Source organism: Schistocerca gregaria, chromosome 1 (genome assembly GCF_023897955.1).
Source record: "Schistocerca gregaria isolate iqSchGreg1 chromosome 1, iqSchGreg1.2, whole genome shotgun sequence".
In the NCBI taxonomy this organism is placed as follows: domain Eukaryota; kingdom Metazoa; phylum Arthropoda; class Insecta; order Orthoptera; family Acrididae; genus Schistocerca; species Schistocerca gregaria.
In genome coordinates, this window is record NC_064920.1 from 827,460,508 (window position 1) to 827,481,410 (window position 20,903).

The window sequence follows — 20,903 nt, forward strand, 5'->3', positions numbered from 1 at the left end:
GTTAACGTCAGACGTGACATTGATGGCTGTCTAAAGCTCCCCATAAATTCTTGAACATCCATTTTGTTATTCCATTACCACCATTGTGGTGGCCCTGTGATTATTTTTAACGAGGTCAGAATTCCATCATCCTGCATGAACTGCAGTTTGAGGTGAAGCTTGTTCCGTAGAGCATAAGGATAGTTTTCTACCTTAAACAATCTGAGCGTCGTCGAAGGCAATAAAGAGACATTACCGCAAAGCCAGTGACGCTGAGTGATGGATGTCAGGACACTGAGGTATATTTTGAACTAAGGTCCTGCAGATCGTAGACGCTTTGAGTGTCATCTGAATGAGAATCTGTAGGAGTCCAGTTGACCACCATCGACGTTCATGTTCTTGGGTGAATGGCACACTTCCGTCTTGTGTCCATTTTTCCCCACAGGCTGTGCTCTTTGACCTACAAAAGTAGAGAGGGTGGCATGTATGTGTTACAAAACAGTTACTGCATGAACGTAATTTCTGGGTGTACGACAGTCTCTAGAAAGGCCCTGCAACCAGGCGTTCCACTCTCTATATGACTGCCCATTTTGTTTACAGTAGTGGTGTTGTGGTGTTGTTGTGGTAGATTGGCGCTACGTGCACTTGGCAATAATAATAGCCAACAAACAGAATTAGTTTTAAGCGTTCATAGGTAAAGCATCTGATTCGACATCAGGACTGAGGTGCTGCAGTAGGTGAGAAACTTACGCTTCTGCATAGACAAAGAAAGTGTATGTTGCTGGACGTCACCTGATATACGATGGATTATGTAGTGTTTTCAAGGCTGGTCACATAGTTTGCCCACGACTCGAGCTTTTTCTCAAACTCCTGTAACGTCGGAATGGCGACCCTTTACCAAGGAGTCAATACGAGAAAACCTTGTGGAGATTTTTCGTGGCGTGGTAGTGATGGCAGCCATCTTCTCTAACATCAGGTTTTGAGTCCTTTGGTTGTGTTGGAGAAGTATTACAACTTGGTCACGTCCGTAGTAGATACACTGCAAGGAAAAACGAACGTTATTCTCCCAGAAAAGGAGAAGCTACGTGAAGAAAAATATTCTACCTGGCATCTATCACAACGGAAGTGGTCGAAGCCAGATGTGGCACAGAGAATCTAAGACCCAGGTAAACATTAAACGGCATGTTTATTATAACAAACTTCAGTCCCCCTTCTTGAGAACAAATTTACACAACACAAATAGCAGTTCGCAATATTAAGTCCCTGTCTTTGAAGTCAAAAGAGATATAAGTCCATAGGACCACAAGCCACAGAAAACTAAATTCCAATTTCTAGAGTCAGTATACTGGTTCGCAAGGAATGGATTGTTTTGTTACACAAGAACACTGTTTTGAGTAAAAAAATACTAGGTCCAAGAGGTGGACGCTGTAGAGGCTAAAATTCGAAGTAGTTCGTAGATGGCAGGTGGCTGCTCCACGTCACAGAGGGGGAGACGATTCCTGTGGTCAGTCTGGCGTCGAACGACAGGTTGCGGGTTGACTCCAATAGGGCTTCTGACTGAGGAACAGCCGCAGTTCAGAGAACTCATCCGTGGAGAACTGGCTCCCCGTAGCCGTGGGTCGGCCTAAATACTAATGAGGCGCCTGGATATGGTGAGACCTGTTTTCGAGCACATCGGCCTGCAGACGTGAGTGGGTCCATGCTGACTGCGCCCTCTTGTAGCGCTACCACTGCCGCCTGTATTCCTTTGCTCTGAACTGCAGTGGTATCGTTTGCCAATGTAACCCTTGTGACTTTTTGCGTGTTTCAGCCGCTATGCACTAGTGTTAAGCTGGTGTGCTATGATCCAAGATATAGCAATAACTGCCTGGGTCACAAGGCCAGAAGCGTGTTACAGCAATTTGAGGGACATAACAGTGAATACATATTAAGGCAGTGGCCAGTAGGTTCGTCTGATTTGACTCTGTCTGTGGCGCTATCGGGTGCCAGTTTTGAACATACAAACCATTGTCCCGTAATATACGGGAAATGCGTGTACTGTGAGTAGCCATGTGGTGTCGCTTATCTCCAGTACCCTACCAAGGACTTGTTCAATCCATGCAATGCAAATTAAGCAAATGATGTTTGTGTTTTGGCTCATCACTGTATTTATGCTGTATTTTATCATGGAGACACTGCTGCTGTTTGTGGAGAATCTTTCTTCTTTTTAGTGTTCAACCCTGAGATTGGTCTGCAGCAGGGCGCCATTCCTCTCGTCTGTCTGCCTTCCTTTTCACTTCCATGTGTGAGTTACATCCAACGTCATTTATGATCTGTTGCGTGTATGATATATTTGGTCGCTTTCGCCGATCCCTTCCCTCAATTTTCTGGATGTGCCTCCACAGAGAGAATACAGAAGACAATCTTCTAACCACGGTGTACCATACTCAACAGTAAAGAAATGTATTCACTGTTGGAATACGGACAACCATCAGCTGTACAAGGGAATGACGACAATGAAAATTTGCTTCAGACCTGACTCGAATCCGGATTTCCCGTTCTACGCGAGAGGTTCTCCTTAACCTCTTCTGGTATCCGTGTACTACTCACGCCCAGACCCAAACTTCCATATGTTGTCGTTCCTGCGTCACAACATGTTCTCGTATACACGTTATGTAATTCCCAAAGAAGACAAGACACTGCCTGGTATCCGAATTTGCCACTACGAATACATTTCATATATTTCATAACGGCTGTAGTCCCCGCACAGCCTGTCCCTTGGGACACACATGCTCGCTCGAAGCAAAATTGCATCGTTGTTCTTAACAATGCGGGCACTACAGTATCGTATGGAGTCGTGTTCACTCGGTTTTTCGCTTAAGGCACTCCGGAACGCCCTGTCTTTCGAAAAAAGCGCTTGTAAATTACGTGAATCCTCAGCAAGTACTTGAACTAGAAAATAAAAAAAATTACCGATGCTTTAATGGAGTATTGGCTACAACTTAACACAGGGATTTTTAAACGTTTGAGTTCAGTTGTTGAAGATTGCTCTTTCCTATTGCAATGAAAATGCACTACTTTCTTGGTATATTCAACAATATAGAGATTTTTGAAAAAAGACTGTTAAGTTGCGCTCAAGGGACTGTGTAACATTTCCTGAAAATTTGAAGCAAATTGGTTTTGTAGATCCTAAGAAAACATATAATTTGTACGAAAAAATAAAACTTTTGGGAATAGAGCGACAAAGCGTGGACTATGTGACGACTGCAATTCTACCCTGTCACTAAGTATCGCGAAAATACCAAAAAAATAACGTGTTAACTAACGCAGTCCAAATCAAGCCGTATCTAAATAGACGTCTCTCCAAATTTTACTTCCCAACACAATATCTGACCGTGCATTTATCCCAGTTTAGCATAGAATAACCATATTAAATAGGATTTAAGTACACTGACAAAAAAATTTGTTTCTAACATCAATAAACAAAAGAATACCAAAGTTGAGTGATGAACCCACAAATTTACACGACTCTCATTCAAAGTAATCACAACCCATGTGGTTTGACAGCTACCCACCTTTGAATTACCCACTATAGAATGTTAGCACCAATAGCAAGCGAGCTTCACTGTCATTGGTCGACGTTTAAGAAATTAATGGTGGGCGCCCTTGTCCAAGTAGTAAAGCATTACAATACTTCTGGTAAATGCTACGGCACACGAATTTAGACACATACCCTCCAAAAGTTATAAAAAAACTACACATGCAGCGGCAGCGGATTTAAAATGTAAAAAAAAGGAAATAATTAAAATGGAAATGACTACTGCTAATGAAAGTCAACGATATCTACATAGAACACACCACTTCGTGGGGAACACTTTTATTCTAAAGAAGACAAATGTTACGTGTATGTCAGCCAAAAGGAAATTAAAATTGTTTGCAATAATTTTGAGTCTTTGAAAGGAGAGCGCTGCTTTTAAATCTTATCTTGTGTGTTGTGACGATGGTCGCGATATCGACGGCAGCTGGCTGGTCCAGGTGAAACGCTGTTATCTGCTCCCACGGTCGTGTGATTGCAGCTGATGATTTTTTCCTCGTTATCGGGTGGGCGGTGGGATTCATTAAGCTGCAAATCTGATTACAGTGGCCTTTTACAGGCCACAGGCTGGTCGATGTAATTATTGTTACAGATGTCCGTATGTGCACAGTTTTAATGTTTCTGGCGCACGCAATTTAATTTTACTTATGCCACAAACAGTTCATAAAACTTGCCGACAGCGAATTCTGTACAAAGTCAATTCGTACACTCCTGGAAACTGAAATAAGAACACCGTGAATTCATTGTCCCAGGAAGGGGAAACTTTATTGACACATTCCTGGGGTCAGATACATCACATGATCACACTGACAGAACCACAGGCACATAGACACAGGCAACAGAGCATGCACAATGTCGACACTAGTACAGTGTATATCCACCTTTCGCAGCAATGCAGGCTGCTATTCTCCCATGGAGACGATCGTAGAGATGCTGGATGTAGTCCTGTGAAACGGCTTGCCATGCCATTTCCACCTGGCGCCTCAGTTGGACCAGCGTTCGTGCTGGACGTGCAGACCGCGTGAGACGACGCTTCATCCAGTCCCAAACATGCTCAATGGGGGACAGATCCGGAGATCTTGCTGGCCAGGGTAGTTGACTTACACCTTCTAGAGCACGTTGGGTGGCACGGGATACATGTGGACGTGCATTGTCCTGTTGGAACAGCAAGTTCCCTTGCCGGTCTAGGAATGGTAGAACGATGGGTTCGATGACGGTTTGGATGTACCGTGCACTATTCAGTGTCCCCTCGACGATCACCAGAGGTGTACGGCCAGTGTAGGAGATTGCTCCCCACACCATGATGCCGGGTGTTGGCCCTGTGTGCCCCGGTCGTATGCAGTCCTGATTGTTGCGCTCACCTGCACGGCGCCAAACACGCATACGACCATCATTGGCACCAAGGCAGAAGCGACTCTCATCGCTGAAGACGACACGTCTCCATTCGTCCCTCCATTCACGCCTGTCGCGACACCACTGGAGGCGGGCTGCACGATGTTGGGGCGTGAGCGGAAGACGGCGTAACGGTGTGCGGGACCGTAGCCCAGCTTCATGGAGACGGTAGCGAATGGTCCTCGCCGATACCCCAGGAGCAACAGTGTCCCTAATTTGCTGGGAAGTGGCAGTGCGGTCCCCTACGGCACTGTGTAGGATCCTACGGTCTTGGCGTGCATCCGTGCGTCGCTGCGGTCCGGTCCCAGGTCGACGGGCACGTGCACCTTCCGCCGACCACTGGCGACAACATCGATGTACTGTGGAGACCTCACGCCCCACGTCTTGAGCAATTCGGCGGTACGTCCACCCGGCCTCCCGCATGCCCACTATACGCCCTCGCTCAAAGTCTGTCAACTGCACATACGGTTCACGTCCACGCTGTCGCGGCATGCTACCAGTGTTAAAGACTGCGATGGAGCTCCGTATGCCACGGCAAACTGGCTGACACTGACGGCGGCGGTGCACAAATGCTGCGCAGATAGCGCCATTCGACGGCCAACACCGCGGTTCCTGGTGTGTCCGCTGTGCCGTGCGTGTGATCATTGCTTGTACAGCCCTCTCGCAGTGTCTGGAGCAAGTGTGGTGGGTCTGACACACCGGTGGCAATGTGTTCTTTTTTCCATTTCCAGGAGTGTATTATGAGTGCCGTGATCGCGAAAAAGCGTCCTGGGCGGGAATGTACTCACACACAATAGACAGTTCGCCTAAGTTCAGAACAACTGTTACTGATTATAGGCGTCCGACAGTTCATCGAAACGCGAATAAATATGTAAGTTCACAGTACTTGAGTGTACGAAAACGCAGTCAATATACAAGTGCAGTTCAATTCACAGACACAGAGCTACAATACCGCCCATTCTCGGTTGCATTGTCATAGTTACTTCGTCTCACGGCACAGTCTCAGTATTTACTTCGCCCAGTTTCTACACTCACTATTATCATATCACGTACTGGTATAAAACAGTCATTCAAAACGTACATCGCTTAACACTAAACTCAATCTTCACCAGTTCGTAAAAGTCACAACTCCCATAGTAAAACATGTGTCCGCCTCTCTAGCTACCCAACAACACAAAAACCCCTTTGTTGGATGGACTATCGATATTGCTCTCTCTCTTTCTCAATACTCTCGCCCACAGTTTATACAACATCAAAGTAAATTACATATATCTTCACACAACTATTTTCTACCAAACTTATTACAGTAAATGATACACACAAAAAAATTAAAGCTTTCCACAATCAATAAACTCTAAACATATTTATCTACTTACAAAAAAGAAATAATTTCCAGTTACATATCACACCTAGAAAACAACTTTTATCTCTATATTACAGGACAAAAGAAAAAATGCGCTACAACATCAAAGATATATGAACAGACGGGAAAAAACAAGATAAATGTATATATCCATCGCAAAATAACGATGTCTTCACAATTACCTTATTAGTGCGTTCTAAGTCCATAGGATGGATTATCTTTATCTTCTGCAAACTCCTCCTTCAGCTTCCTCTTTGTCCTCCTTCTGTTTACTTTGTCTTGTATTTCTAGGCTCTTTACAGTCCTGTCAGCAGCCTGAAGAGGTTCCTTCTCTACTGCAAGCATCGTTCATACCATGTTGAAATCAATCTTCATTCCCCTATTTCCAAATACTTCGAACCTTACAACATTGCCATTACTGAAAGTAGCAACAGCATCGTACACGCCGAAGTGAAGTGTTTCTTTTCGAACAAACACGGTCTTGAGGATTCTTGATCATATAACACTATTTACATTTTCATTGGGGTCTTGAGTTTTTCCATGAACACACTTTTTCAGCATTTCAGGATCTAGTAAGTTCCTGAAAATAGATTTTATCCCCTCCACTACCGCACTAGACAGACTATGTTTATGAGCGTACACTTCACCAGTTAGCAATCCCTTGTTGTACGAGGGTCACTCCAAAAGAAATGCACACTATTTTTTTTAATCCATCTCTGATTCTACATGTTTGAAAGTTTTACAGTGTGTACATACATCCTTTAGGAACAATATTTTCATTTCTCCACACAATTTCCAACCCTTTCAACTGCCTTACGCCAACTTGAAACCAGCGCCTGTATACCCGCACTGTAAAATTCTGGACCAACCTGTTGGCGCCACTGTTTGGCAGCGTGTACAAGGGAGTCATCATCTTCAAACCTTGTTCCACGAGGAGAGTCTTTCAGTTTCCCAAAGAGATGACAGTCACATGGAGCCAGGTCAGGACTCTAAGGCGGGTGTTTCAGCGTTGTCCATCCGAGTTTTGTGATCGCTTCCATGGTTTTTTGACTGACATGTGGCCGTGTATTGTCGTGTAACAGAAAAACATCCTGCTTTTGCCGATGTGCTCGAACACGTGCAACAGTAAAACATCCTGCTTTTGCCGATGTGGTCGAGCACGACTCAGTCGAGCTTGAAGTTTCTTCAGTGCCGTCTCATATGCATCAGAATTTATGGTGGTCCCACTTGGCACGATGTCCACAAGCAAGAACCATTCGGAATCGAAAAACACCATAGCCATAACTTTTCCAACAGAAGGTGTGGTTTTGAATTTTTTTTTCTTGGACAAATTTGCATGATGCCACTCCATTGATTGCCTCTTCGTCTGTGGTGAAAAATGATGGAGCCATGATTCATCACCTGCCACTATTCTTCCAAGAAATTAATCTCAACCATTCTCGTAATGTTCCAAAGGTTTGCTGCATTCCGTTATTCTTGTTTCTTTGTGAGCCACTGTTAACATCCTAGGAACCCACCTGGCACGAACCTTTTTTAACGCCAACACTTTCAGTGATCTGCAAACACTTCCTTCCCCTATCGCAATGTAGCGTGACAATTCGTTCACTGTGATGCGTCTGTCAGCAGTCACCAATTTTGTTAACTCTCTGCACATAGCCGGCCGCGGTGGTCTAGCAGTTCTAGGCGCTCAGTCCGGAACCGCGCGACTGCTACGGTCGCAGGTTCGAATCCAGCCTCGGGCATGGATGTATGTGATGTCCTTAGGTTAGTTAGGTTTAAGTAGTTCTAAGTTCTAGGGGACTGATGACCACAGATGTTAAGTCCCCTCAGAGCCATTTGAACCATTCTGCACATAGTCCGGAGTGTGTGCAGCACGAGGCCTGCCGCTATGAGGACAATCCTTAATATTGCCGTGTCCGTTTTCGTCACATAACATGTTTGCCCACCGACTAACTGTACTGCGATCGACAGCAGCATCTCCATACACCTTTTTCAACCTCTTGTGTATGTTTCCCACAGTCTCGTTTTGACAGCTCAGGAATTCAGTGACAGCACGTTGCTTCTGACGAACGTCAAGTGTAGCAGCCACCTTGAAGACATGCTGTGACGGCGCCACTCACGGGAACAGATTGAACTAAGTTTGAAAACAAGTTGGAAGGATGTATCTACATACTGTAAAACTTTCACACATGCAGAATGAAAACTGTAGTCTTACAGAAATAGTGTACATTTCTTTTGGAGTGACCATCGTACTTACACCAACTGTTTTCTCCTTTGGGAGATTCATCGGATGAAAAAGTAGGGGAAAAAAGAGCCCAAACAGCATCTTTGATTTCATCGACATTGTGTGTGTTTTGCCTAATAGCCATCGCATAATAGTTCTATATTTTGTCAACTACGCTGCCAATTAACATTCCATTCCATCCAACCCTTTACCATCACTGAGTTTTTGTTTTTTGTACGAATCTTTCAGTCGCCGATGTCTTGATGCCATTCGTTACTGAACGTGTTTAATACATTCAAATTTCTGCACTACAACATTGCTATAGGGATTCAGTTCTAGAAGATGGTTGAATCTTTTACAATCACCGTCACCAATGTAATTTACATGTCGCACTTTCTCTCGCGCAACAGAACGTTGAATTATTCTGGTAACAATAGCCTCTTCCATTTCTTCACTGCTGCCACTTTAATTAGCTGTGCAATTATTTTCATGTGTACCTTCTTTCTTTGTGGACAACTACAATACTTAGATGTTACTGCTACATCTAAAACTTTCCCTGTGTTCATACCGGTGGCGGATACTACACTATGAAGAGATGTGTGTCCCCGTTTATGCCAGGTATCATCGAATGCTGCAGTCAATGTTATATGACCACTGTTTTTTATTACTACCGCTTCCACAGCTTTCTTCATAGCTTCTATACAGACATCTTACACTTTAGACCTTATAAATCTATTACAGTTCCGTAAACTTGGTGGGGGGATGTGGAAGATTCATGGTGACAAAGAAAACTGCACCTGCAGTAACATGCTTAGTAGCTGTACGCAAAGCACAAACAAATCTAACAGATTTTGCAAAAATTCCGTTGAGAACGACGTATCAGATATTTCATTCACATCCGATTCTCCCATAAAACATTCATACGTTGCACTAACTGAACCAGGCATCCTCTGCGAAGAACTTTCTCCTTTTCTTAAAAGCCTTCGGATGATTTGTAATCACTTTACGTTTACCCATGATTATCCTTTAATAAAAAAAGAGACTTCATTGATCAAAAATCACTACGAATAGTTTCAAATATTTTCAGGACTACGAAAGAGTAAATAAACATGAAACACACTACAATCGTGCGAGCAATAATATAGGACAGTCACAGATTAGCCAGAACACTTATTTTGTAACACTTATTTTCTCTTACATCACTAAGAACAGCGGATTTAATGCCCTCGAGAAAAAGAGGGATGCAGGCTATAGGAGTTTTGCCGTTGGCTAATTGCAAATGATCGAGTAATCGTATTAACACATTTTACTGATGATGTCACTTTCACTCGTGACCGTATCAGTGTCTTCGAGAAATGCATGGTACATAACATGCTGTCTTGAGTATCTTTATTCACAACCGGTTTCGCTAATTGATTATCTTAACGGTGAAAAATATAGTGGCAACTTCACATGTCGTACATGCTCTTCAACCAGAAAATACACCATTGCTGACTTGCAAACATCAGAAAAAAGCACTTTACTCCATAATACCGGCTTAAGCCAGTAGAAAACACTGAAAACATGAAACCATGTAACAGCAGTGAGCACATAACACCATTGCTCAGGTACACCAACATCTAGCAGATAACACGCAAGAATGAATAACGCTAGTAACTCTGGAGAAAACGTGCACGCCACTGTGGAGACACACAATTGCGTTCCTCCGTAAATGTGTGGTGTGGAATGATAGTCATTTGACTAGCATGTTACGTTAACTTCTTTCATCTAGACTTGCTCTCAAACGTACTTCCAACGTTATTAGCGGAGGTTCCTTTGGCTGTAGGGATGGCTAAGCTCGTACGGCGTAGCAGGGTGCCTGCTCGTCGTGACAACATGTCCCTTGGAGCAACGAGAGAAAACTCGGACGCTATCGCGGCGTAGCTTGTGGCGAAATCGAGACTCTGTTTCGTTGCTCCGTCTGCAGACGACAGCATTCGCCACCTGTCTTTGCAGAGTGATTCGGCAACAGACTTGTTTGGCAAAATGGCTGGTCAGGTGGTGGCCGAATTCCACCAGAACCACGCAGTGCGGTCCGTTCGTGAGCTCGGCTACAGCATACTAAGCCTGTCGGACTCTGAGAGGCACTAGTCCCAACAGGAGATGTAAGATGTATCGTAGCTGTGTAAAAATTAAATACGTGTATTGAATTAGTCTCGTGAAGACTAAACAGATAAGCCCTTGTAGAGCAATTATAAGGGGCGACCAAAAACTTGCCGTTGGAGGGCGTTGCTGGAGCACATACAGTATACTATATAGCCTGACTTTGATGCGGGTATACAAAGTGTTCTACCTAATTATGGCACCTTATAGTTTTCCGAAATGATGCAAAATGTGAAAAATGCAAATGGCTAAGGATGTACCTATGTCAGAGGCCCAAACAATGTGCGAGAATGCACACTCCATAAATATAAGCAAACGTTACTTTCGACTCAAAGTAGCTTTAATTTCTTTTTTTAATGGCAGGTGAATGTTTTTTTATACTGAATTTAAAACTAGAGATATAACTAGTGATGACAGAATTCTTTCACAGCTACAGGCATGTCAAATGATGGCACAATTGTTTCACTGCGGTAAACGTTATACCTTCTGGAATCTTTGTAATGGAAACGGTGTTGCAGTTTCTGCCGTAATGATGGAACGCCGTAATGCGGGTTGCCGGCATTGTTCTGGAGCCGCTGTAGGCAACCCTTGCTCTGAGCATTGCAGCTGAAATTGTGGCACAGATTGTCTCCATTTAAATCCACGCATTTCAGAAGGTATAAAGTTTTAGATCAGTGAAAATAAGTGTGCAGTCACTAAACGTACCTCTTGTCTCCATCTCTATAGAAAGAAGCATACAAATGCCATTGAAAAAAAAAAGAAAACAAACAAAAGTTTGTGTTAAATGTGAAGTACACCTACTTGTAGGCAAGGGATTAGAGTCGCATTGGTGGGTTCCTGACGGGCGTGCTTTAAATTAGGCACCGTGAACTATGCTGACCTTATTACCACGTGCATCCAACGGGACCATCGTGCTGTTTTACAAACTCCGGTACAGAGCCGCCGGAGACTGGAGAATGTGTACGGGGCAGCATATCTGTCGAAAACCAGCGCTGTGGAGTGGTGCGACGAGTTCCGTGCTGGCCGCGACTGAGCCCAAGACGCCAGCCCATCTGCGGCACCAGCCTCAGGTGGGACTCTCTGGGACACATGCCCTGTAGTCCTGACCTCTCCCCATGCGACTACCACTCCTTTGGTCCCCAAAAAAAGCCCTTGAAGGGTCGACGATTCCTGTCGCACGAGGATGTGCAGCAGGCTGTTAGGGACTTTTTCAAGCAGCAGGACGTGGTGTTTTTTTTTTAGCAAACGGGTGTCTTCAACGGGTGTCTTCAACCCTCACGGCGAATTTGCCTTCTAAGGGAAACTTTGTATCGCCCCTACCATTTAGCAGCTGCAGAGTGGTACATATGCCCTATAATTTATTGCAAATTAAGAAAATTTATGAATTTTATTGTATTAAGTGCCAAAGCTGAGTGTCGGCTCAAAAGAAGCGTAATTCAATGTAGAATACTGTTTAGTATTAAAAGTCGGGAATTAACATTTATTTAGAAATTAAAAATTTTATCAAAAAATATTGGAGGTGCTGATTAAAAAAAACTCGACATAGCATGAAACATAGATCTAAGGACGACTGAGGTATCCCACCCTATGGTCCGATTCGTAAAGTTGAGCGTTGAGTCGCATAAGAAAATGCTATCGCTGTTGCGACCACCCAAGACGGCACTTAAGCAACAGTTCTTCGTGTAAATTTTAAACTGCAAAGAATGACGTCAGTATTTTAAAGATAGTGGTTGAAATAATAATTACAGAGAATTTACAAATACATTGAGATGTGTGCTGGATACACGTATCATGTAACATGCAAGACACGAATGCAAACTGAAAAAAATTTTCAATGTTGAAAGAAAATGTAATTTCAACGACAGTGAGTAACGATCACTGTGGCTCGAAAGAGGGGTGCAAGAGTGCTCGTGAGGGCGGGGTTTGGCTAGACTGGTCTGCGAGCGGTCGAGCTAACGAGTGCTGTGATACGATTTGCGTAAGGTAGAAGTGATCGGAGTTGAGTGGTGAAACTACCAGCATACTGGAAGAAATCTGCAGTTTGTTAGGCTGTGGGATTTGTGGTAGGTGTGGAATTCTGAAATGGTTCCAACAGTCTTTAAGAGTCATTCAGAGTAGTGGGGTATAGCTAGCTTTGGACTCTGAATAATTTAAAGAATGTTCGGACTATGAATATTTTGTGTGAAGTTGGAATATGATTGGAAATTGAATGTAAGTGCACTGATTAGTAATCAGCTAAATTACATGCAATTCACACTGTATTATTGTGTTTGAAGATTCAATAAATTTGGTGAATCTTGATAAACAGTCTCATTCAAAGACTGTCCCTGAGACCGTATTTTGTTAAGAAGAAACACCGCTTTTCAGATACATGTCGGCTTTATTTGGATTCTGTTGGCATAAAGGTACTGTAGACAACTTTAAAGCTAGGTACATGAACAATTATTTTTAATGTCCCAGTAGACAGGCAGCGTCGCACCATTCTAATCGTCAGGTCACACTTCATCCAAATCTAACATTATCTGGAAGATGTATTGCAGAAATGGTCACGTTCATCGTTAGCGAAGGAAAACACAAGAGACTGACTGATCGGTCGGAAGAGAATTGGAAACTGCGTTGAAACTGTAGGTCGAATTCCATTTTGAATTTTGGCATTAGTCTTCGCTCACTACCTTGTTTGGGTTACTTTCTAATAGGTGAATTCCGTTTCAAAAAATAAATAAATAAATAAATAAATAAATAAATAAATTGGACGTATGTTATATGGAAAGTTGTATTCGAATTATTCTATACTTTCACATCCTAAAATATTTACTATTGCTCCTAAATATGGGGGAGAGTTATGTGTTGAAGTCATACGACGTCCTCCCCTCGGTATTTTACCAATGAACATTTCTGTGTTGCATACACATCTCTTGTCGCCTCTGCCCCTGCAGTTGTACTGAACATCACCTTAATGTCCCCAGGCTTACGAAAAGAATCCGTGACGAAACATATGGCTCTTCTTCTCCATGTTCTCTATTAATGCTACCTGCAACGGATCCAGACTGCCGGTTGTACTAATGTGCAGTACCATCACAACAAGAGATGCAGATTGGTTTCTGCGGTCGTTTCACTGTGCACTTGGGCTTTTAATGTGAAAACCAAGCAAATTAGCAGAAGCACAATGACTGGAAATGGGTTATAAACCGAAGTTTGTCATCATATTGGCATAATATTGTAAGATACGCGAAGTAAGTAATAATGAAAGCATCGGAGAACGAATGTGTAGAGGAAAGTGACGGTGTACAACGATTATATCACTAAATTCTTACATCAGTTGCAATGACAGCACAGGTGATAGTGAAAGTGATTGAGATATACGTAGCATGCATACGTTAGTGATATAATGTGTCACCAGGAATTAAATTTCGTTCACCTCTCAGTTTTTTGCGATTATTTAGATTATTACTTATTTTGTACATGTTTGTTACTGAACGTTGTTTTTAGTGGTGTTGTTCGCTTATAACGTGTATTCCGGTATCTTAAGGCATCACCGTCGCTACTCCACCATTACCTACAAAGATGTTGGGAACAATCGCTTAGTGGGGTACTTGCCTATTTTCTGGAGTGTGTGCAAGTATCAGTAGCATGAGCGATTTGGCATCTTCCGAACGAGCCGATAACTCCGCTCCCTACCACTAACATCCGTCAGTCTCAAAGTAATTTTAGTCGGAGTACACCAGTCGTATTCTTTTCGAAAATTGTACAACACTGTCTACTGTAAAGTCAACTATAAACTTGATCTGTCTAAGACGCAACGATTTATAATGAAATATCGTTCATCTGCTGTTTACAGCTCATCTACCATTAAGCTTATTGTGATTAAACTGGAAAGTACCTAAATATGAAGCTTCAGCTAACAAGGAGGCATTGTTGAAAGCATACTGCGGAGCAGTTGGTTGGTTGGTTTGGGGAAGGAGACCAGACAGCGTGATCATCGGTTTCATCGGATTAGGGAAGGATGGGGAAGGAAGTCGGCCGTGCCCTTTCAGAGGAACCATCCCGGCAGTTGCCTGCAGCGATTTAGGGAAATCACGGAAAACGTAAATCAGGATGGCCGGACGCGGGATTGAACCGTCGTCTTCCCGAATGCGAGTCCACTGTCTAACCACTGCGCCACCTCGCTCGCTGCGGGGCAGTAATATGAAGCAGTAAGCAGATTGAAACTAAGGATGGTTTGGAACTAATTAGATAGAGGTATTCCAAAAAAGAGTGAATCATTGCATTGTATATTAAAACTTAGTTTAATTTATGCTCGGATCCACGATGAATCAATTCTGTATATTATGGATGAAATGGAAGTTGGAAAGTGAATACGTATTTTATTTGTCTCTTGAGTAGTGTTGCCCTTTTTCCTTCTATCGAGTGATTAATATTTGGTCGGACTTTAGTATTGGAAAATGAAGATTTGAGTGAAGTTAGCGTTATCATATTTTACATATGCAGGTGGTACGGTATCTTCTAAAATTTTCAAACCCACCGTCAGAGATAACGTTCCGGGAATGTAGGATCGTAACTTGCTCAAATGGCTCTGAGCACCATGGGACTTAACATCTGAGGTCATCAGTCCTCTACAACGTAGAACTACTTAAACCTAACTAGCCTAACGACATTACACACATCCATGCCCGAGGCAGGGTTCGAACCTGCGACTGTAGCGGTCGCGCTTTTCTAGACTGAAGCGCCTATAACCGCTAGGCCACATCGGCAGGCTATTAAGTTAGAGATAGTTGCTTTCTGTACAAAATTTTATTTAATAAATTGTAAAATAAACAGTCTATCACTTATACAGAAAGTAAGGAATTACAATGTTTTATTGTTACATCAGAATAAATTCTGTAAGTAATGAAGACACGAAGTTGATTGTCTCCAGCTCTTGCACGACGCACTCATACGTTCTTCTGTGCAGCATTGTAGTGAACCCACAGCTCGGATTATAAAAGCGGTTATTTCGTCGCTGCGCGATTTCTTGACAAGACGAGCCGCCTGCCACTTTCCTGCTATCTTCAGAACTAGCGAGCCGTGCGGCAGTTGAGATTCGATGAGACGATGACAAGACAGGTGATGACGCTGCAGCCCGTGGCGTCTTAGGGCGACGGTGCTAAAGCCCTCTGTCTCCGTTGCTCATTCTCTTCTCTTACGGCCCCTCGACTGAGGTAAGATGCAACCCTGTAACAAGCAGTCACAGTGATTCATATAGTTACTACTGTTTTGCCGACATTCTACATGTGTCTTCAGGCACTAAACTAAATTTGTCGTCAAGGGAAATCACTTTTCCAGCTGCTCGTAATAGGTCATGTGCCTAGGTATCAGTAGGTTAAATGTGAAAGCAATGAATAACAAAGTAGGATTAAATATGTTATAAAATAAACTGTCATGAATAACGCCGAAGCTGACTTCTCCAATAATAGCTTACTACCCGACTATGTATTTGACATATTTAGATATAGCTAGAGGCATATATAAATGTATATATGCATGTATCTAAGCGAGTGTGCCTGTTCCCCATGTCCTCCTAAACCAGTGGGTGAATTCCAAGCAAATTCGTAAACACAACACTTATTGCCTGTAAATAATTACTGTGTGGTAAGAACCATCTGCCAACGGACATGGCGCAGTGGTAACACCTGTTTCCGCAAATCACCGAAGATAAGCGATGTCGGGCTGGGTTAGCACTTGGATGGGTGGCCATCCGGTCTGCCGAGCGCTGTTGGCAAGCGGGGTGCACTCGGGCCTTGTGAGGCAAACTGAGGAACTACTTGACTGAGAAGTAGCGGCTCCGGTCTCGTAAACTTACATAGGGCTGGGAGAGCGGTGTGCGGACCACATGCCCCTCCATATCCGCATCCAGTGATGCCTTTGGGCTGGGGATGACACGGCGGCCGGTCGGTAACGTTGGGCCTTCCAAGGCCTCTTCGGACGGAGTTGTGATGACTTTGGAGGTGGACAGAAAGAGGAAGGACAAGAAGATGGACTGCAACAAGGGGGGGGGGGGGGGGAGAAGAGAAGAAGGTGGACAGGAAAAGTGAGGATAGGGAGATGGACAGAGAGAGGATTGAGATGTGGACGGAGAGAAGACGAAATAGGAGATGAGTGTCATATAAGTGAGACGCTCGTACGCGAGCGAGGCCGCATGCACGTATGTATGTACGGTTCGCACCTCCTCCTAAACCACTGGATCGGTTTCGGCCAATCTTAATGTCTGCAAAAAAGCGCAGCCGAGGTAAGAACCACCTGCCTCCCATAGTGGTAGGTCAGATGAAAAGGACGGAGGGTGCTATAGAAAGATAACTAAGAAAGTGTGAACCCTTGACAACCAAATTTTGTATCTGTGCGACCTGTAAATCATTTTTACAGGAACACTGTGAGTGTGGGGACCAAAAGTAGTGACAAAATATAAAAATATGTAAATACTATGTCATAACAGCGCATTTTAGTATCGAATCGATAATTTTCTGAGTCACTTGACTTATTAGTGACATCTTGATGACGTTTCACCTCATGATTGAGAGGGGGTGGGACGGGGTGTGGTGGGAACGTCAGTGACATGTTAGCGTATCTCTGTAACACCTATACCAAATCTGGTACATGTATCATGTATCACTTGCACAGGATAGAAAATTTACTGGCACCCCTGTGGGTACCCTTTGGAGTGAAATGGCCGACACAAAAGCAAAACTGGCGAGCGCATGGAGCAGTTTCTGCCAAATTTAGTACATAAATGATTCAGTATATGTATAAAAATAATATGTGAATAACATACCACTTTACCTCTAGGGATAAGGGATGGGATGAGATGAACTGACATATAAAAATAGTTCATTGCCGTTCTTAGTTGACTTGGAATGCCTAAAACTACGGAAATCCATCTGTCTCTTGCAAGTATTGATCAATGCGTGAACCAGGTCGCAAGAATGAGCACTGTAGGAAGCCAATAAATTTTTCAGGTCGAAGATCGTGCCACACGGTACAATACTTCAGACCCATTTAACTCCCATGGTGTAAAACAACAAAGCATCAGATACTTGCCCACGTGAAATATACGTGACAGATGAATACGCGGGCGTAGTAGCTAAAAAAAGCTTTGTGCTTGAGTAAAAATTATTACTGACAGTTGCAGATGCTGCCTGTTGAAGGAAATTAATAGTACAGCAGTACTCACAGCAGCAGGATGAGATCGACCACGAAGAATCCGACGGAGACGAAGTAGAAAGCGCCAGGGAGTGTGGAGACGGTGGCCTGGTAGACTTGTCCGTAAATGAGGGATCCCAGCAGCGGCGCTATCGCTTCCAGAGTCATCACCAATGCGAACACCTGACCTGCGCACGATAAAAGAACGCCTCGTCATTGAGAACTAAGCAGCCAGATACTCACATGAAATGGCAGTCAGTTTTCTCTTGAGCACATAACGTGTATTTGTTTGTCCTAACTCTTATAAAAAGTTGACAAAATATTTTACGAGAAATTGAAATAATAAAATGCATAACAAAAAACCAGAAAGAGGCTTACCTATCTCGTCCATCGTCACCAGCCTCACCAACATAGTTCTGGCCAGGACCCACACCATTCCACCAAAACAGCTGACAGCACCACCTGCAAATATACAATATTTTGTTTCTTCACTCAGATAGTGACGGTGCTACTTTGGATGGAAGTACGGGAGAGGATAGCGGCAACATAAACCAACCAATCGGGCCTCGGCTATTTTCTTCTCTGACATTTGTCCCATTGGCAGGGTTTCTCAGTCGAAGAATCATTGTAATATCACATGTTCCAGAAAGTTCAATGTTGTACATGTGGGCTATGACCTCGTCTCCACATACGTGCCTCGCACTGATACGTGAATCGCTATCTCTGGGTTGTGGTTCTTCCGCCTTTCCACTGTGGTGACTGACCAGAGAGAGAACCGTGCTTTACCATCAGCAGCGTCATGTTATCTCATTTCTCTGTGAAATGAGACACACCGTGAGTCAACTCATACAAAACATACAGACTTGACGTGGTTCTCACTTAACAACGAGGCAGTTCACATCCAAATCATGATTAGTTGGAGCAACGTTGGTATTAGGAATCGGGATAAGTAAATGAAAATATTATGAATCAGTTGTTATGATAAAGTCGTGATATGAAACTGGGATGATACATTAATTACAAATGAAAATATATGTATCGCTAATGACAATGTTTTTGAATAATACGTACACTAACAAGTATTGGCACACATGCTTTGATGCAACTCTCACGCTGGTCTATCACGTACGAACCCTTCCGTCTCTACATAACTTCTGTATCCTACATACATCTGAACCTGCTATCTGTAGTCAAGCATTGGGCCCGCCCTGCAACTTACCTCCCCCCTCCCACCCCCACGACTCACACACTATCATCAGCAATGAGACGATTCGTTGATTCCTCAGTATTTTTTCCATCATGTGATCCCTTCTTTGAGTCAACTTGCACCAAAAATTTCTTTTCCATCAATTCAGTTTAGTAGCTCTAGTAGCTTTACTTAATGAGTACCCATCTTACCCCCCTTGCAAGTGGGTCAGTTCATCGACTGTCAAATTAGGATACGCATTCAGCAGAAAGGGGATTGCGACAGAAGACCAAAGGAAGCGAAACAAGCATTTCCGTTAGCTTGTAAGACATGTTACAGGAATCTCTCTCTCTTTCACAAGAGCGCATAGAGAAGAATTGACGCATCAGTTAACAGCCTGTTAAGTGAAAATAGCAGAATAAGGAGGTTACATTCGGTCATTACGTAATTAGCCTCACGTCATTCTCTCATACCAGTTCCCTTTAAATACCCCAGTTCTCCAGCTCATGTGATGGGTTGACCATTGGGACCGATTACGTTCATAGTAATAGCACTCGATTCCATGGCTACAATACAATAGTGATACGTCCTAGGCACTCCAGCACACTCCATCAACTAGTCGAAGTTGTGCTCGAGCTGATGGCCGTCACGTGATGAACTTCATGCTGCTAGCCACCTACCATCTACGGTTAGAGAAAGTGACTGTCGTTCGACAAGAATACATCACAGGGGGCTGCCAGCAGTGAACTTCAATGCGGGAACAAGCAACAGGGCCTCTCGGGGTCGACATTCCAACACTCATGTTCTCTGGGTGCTGAAACCTAGCAGGAGTAGGGAGGCGATCAATTGACCACAGAACTACGGTACGATGTTCATCGCGAATGGGTCATCAACGGTCATCGTAGCATTTGGAGAGGGGTCAATGACACTCCAGCAGCCAGCCCGAGACCGCTTTGCGCTGGGCAACGGCCGCGCCTGCTCGCGGCAGCTCCCCACGGCCCTGGACTCACACAACTTCACCTGGGCGTGCAACAGCGGCGCTGAGTGGACAGACGTCAGCTGGAATCCAACACGTATCTGATGAGCAACAGCCGAGGATGGTGAGGAAGGGCGAGGGCTTGTAAACAACGAGAATAAATGATTGAGCTCTGTTTTCTTTTTGAGTCATCAGTCTTATGACTGGTTTGATGTGACCCGCCACGAATTCATCTCCTGGGCTAACCTTTTCATCTCAGAGAGGTAGTTGTAAACTACATCCTCAATTATTGGCTAAATTAATTCTTATCTCTGTCTTCCTCAACAGTATTTACTTTCTACAGTTCTCCAGTACCAAGGAAGTTATCTCCTGATGGTTCAACAGGCTTCGTCCGTTCTTCTTGTCCGTGTTTTCTATGTGTTTCTTTCCTCGCCGATTCTGTGGAGAACGTCATCATTCCGTACCTTATCAATCCACCTGATTTTTAACATTCTTCGGTAGCACCATCATTCAAAGGCTTCGATGCTACTCTATTCAAATTTTCGCACAGTCTATGTTTCACAACATAGAATTCTGTGCTCCAAATAAACATTCGTAGAAATTTCTTCCTCAACGTAAGATTACTAGTTTCTCTAGGATAGTAGCCCCATTTTCGAAAGTGCTATCCTGCTTTCTTTGTCCTCCTTGCTCGATCCTCACGGATTATCTTGCTGCCTGGGTACTACAAGTTTTAACTTCATCTACTTCGTGATTCCCAATTCTGGCGTTACGTTTCTCTCTGTCCGCCTCTATTAATTTTCATTATTTTCGTCTTCCTTTGATATCCTGACTTCACACACAGGTGTCTCCTCTAGGCCTTCTGTATTTAGACTTATACTGCCTATACAAGCAAAA

At 43.6% G+C, this 20,903-nt stretch overlaps 1 protein-coding gene across 8 annotated transcripts in view; it reads right to left on the reverse strand.

The window, feature by feature from the left end:
- The window catches only part of LOC126271856 (proton-coupled folate transporter-like), a 247,947-nt gene that overhangs the window by 126,536 nt on the left and 100,508 nt on the right, over positions 1–20,903 (reverse strand). For 3 of the 8 annotated variants that reach the window (XM_049974247.1, XM_049974258.1, XM_049974195.1), the window contains 3 exons: positions 18,226–18,309; positions 17,879–18,035; positions 15,447–15,885 (listed from right to left, as the gene is read on the reverse strand). The exons of 4 other annotated variants lie outside the window; for them this stretch is intronic. In XM_049974247.1, the coding sequence (XP_049830204.1) occupies positions 15,804–15,885; positions 17,879–18,035; positions 18,226–18,309 (323 nt within the window). In that variant the 3' untranslated portion in view covers positions 15,447–15,803. Of the gene's footprint in view, positions 1–15,446; positions 15,886–17,878; positions 18,036–18,225; positions 18,310–20,903 lie in introns of those variants that run through there. One more of the 8 variants, XM_049974211.1, reaches the window with a different exon arrangement.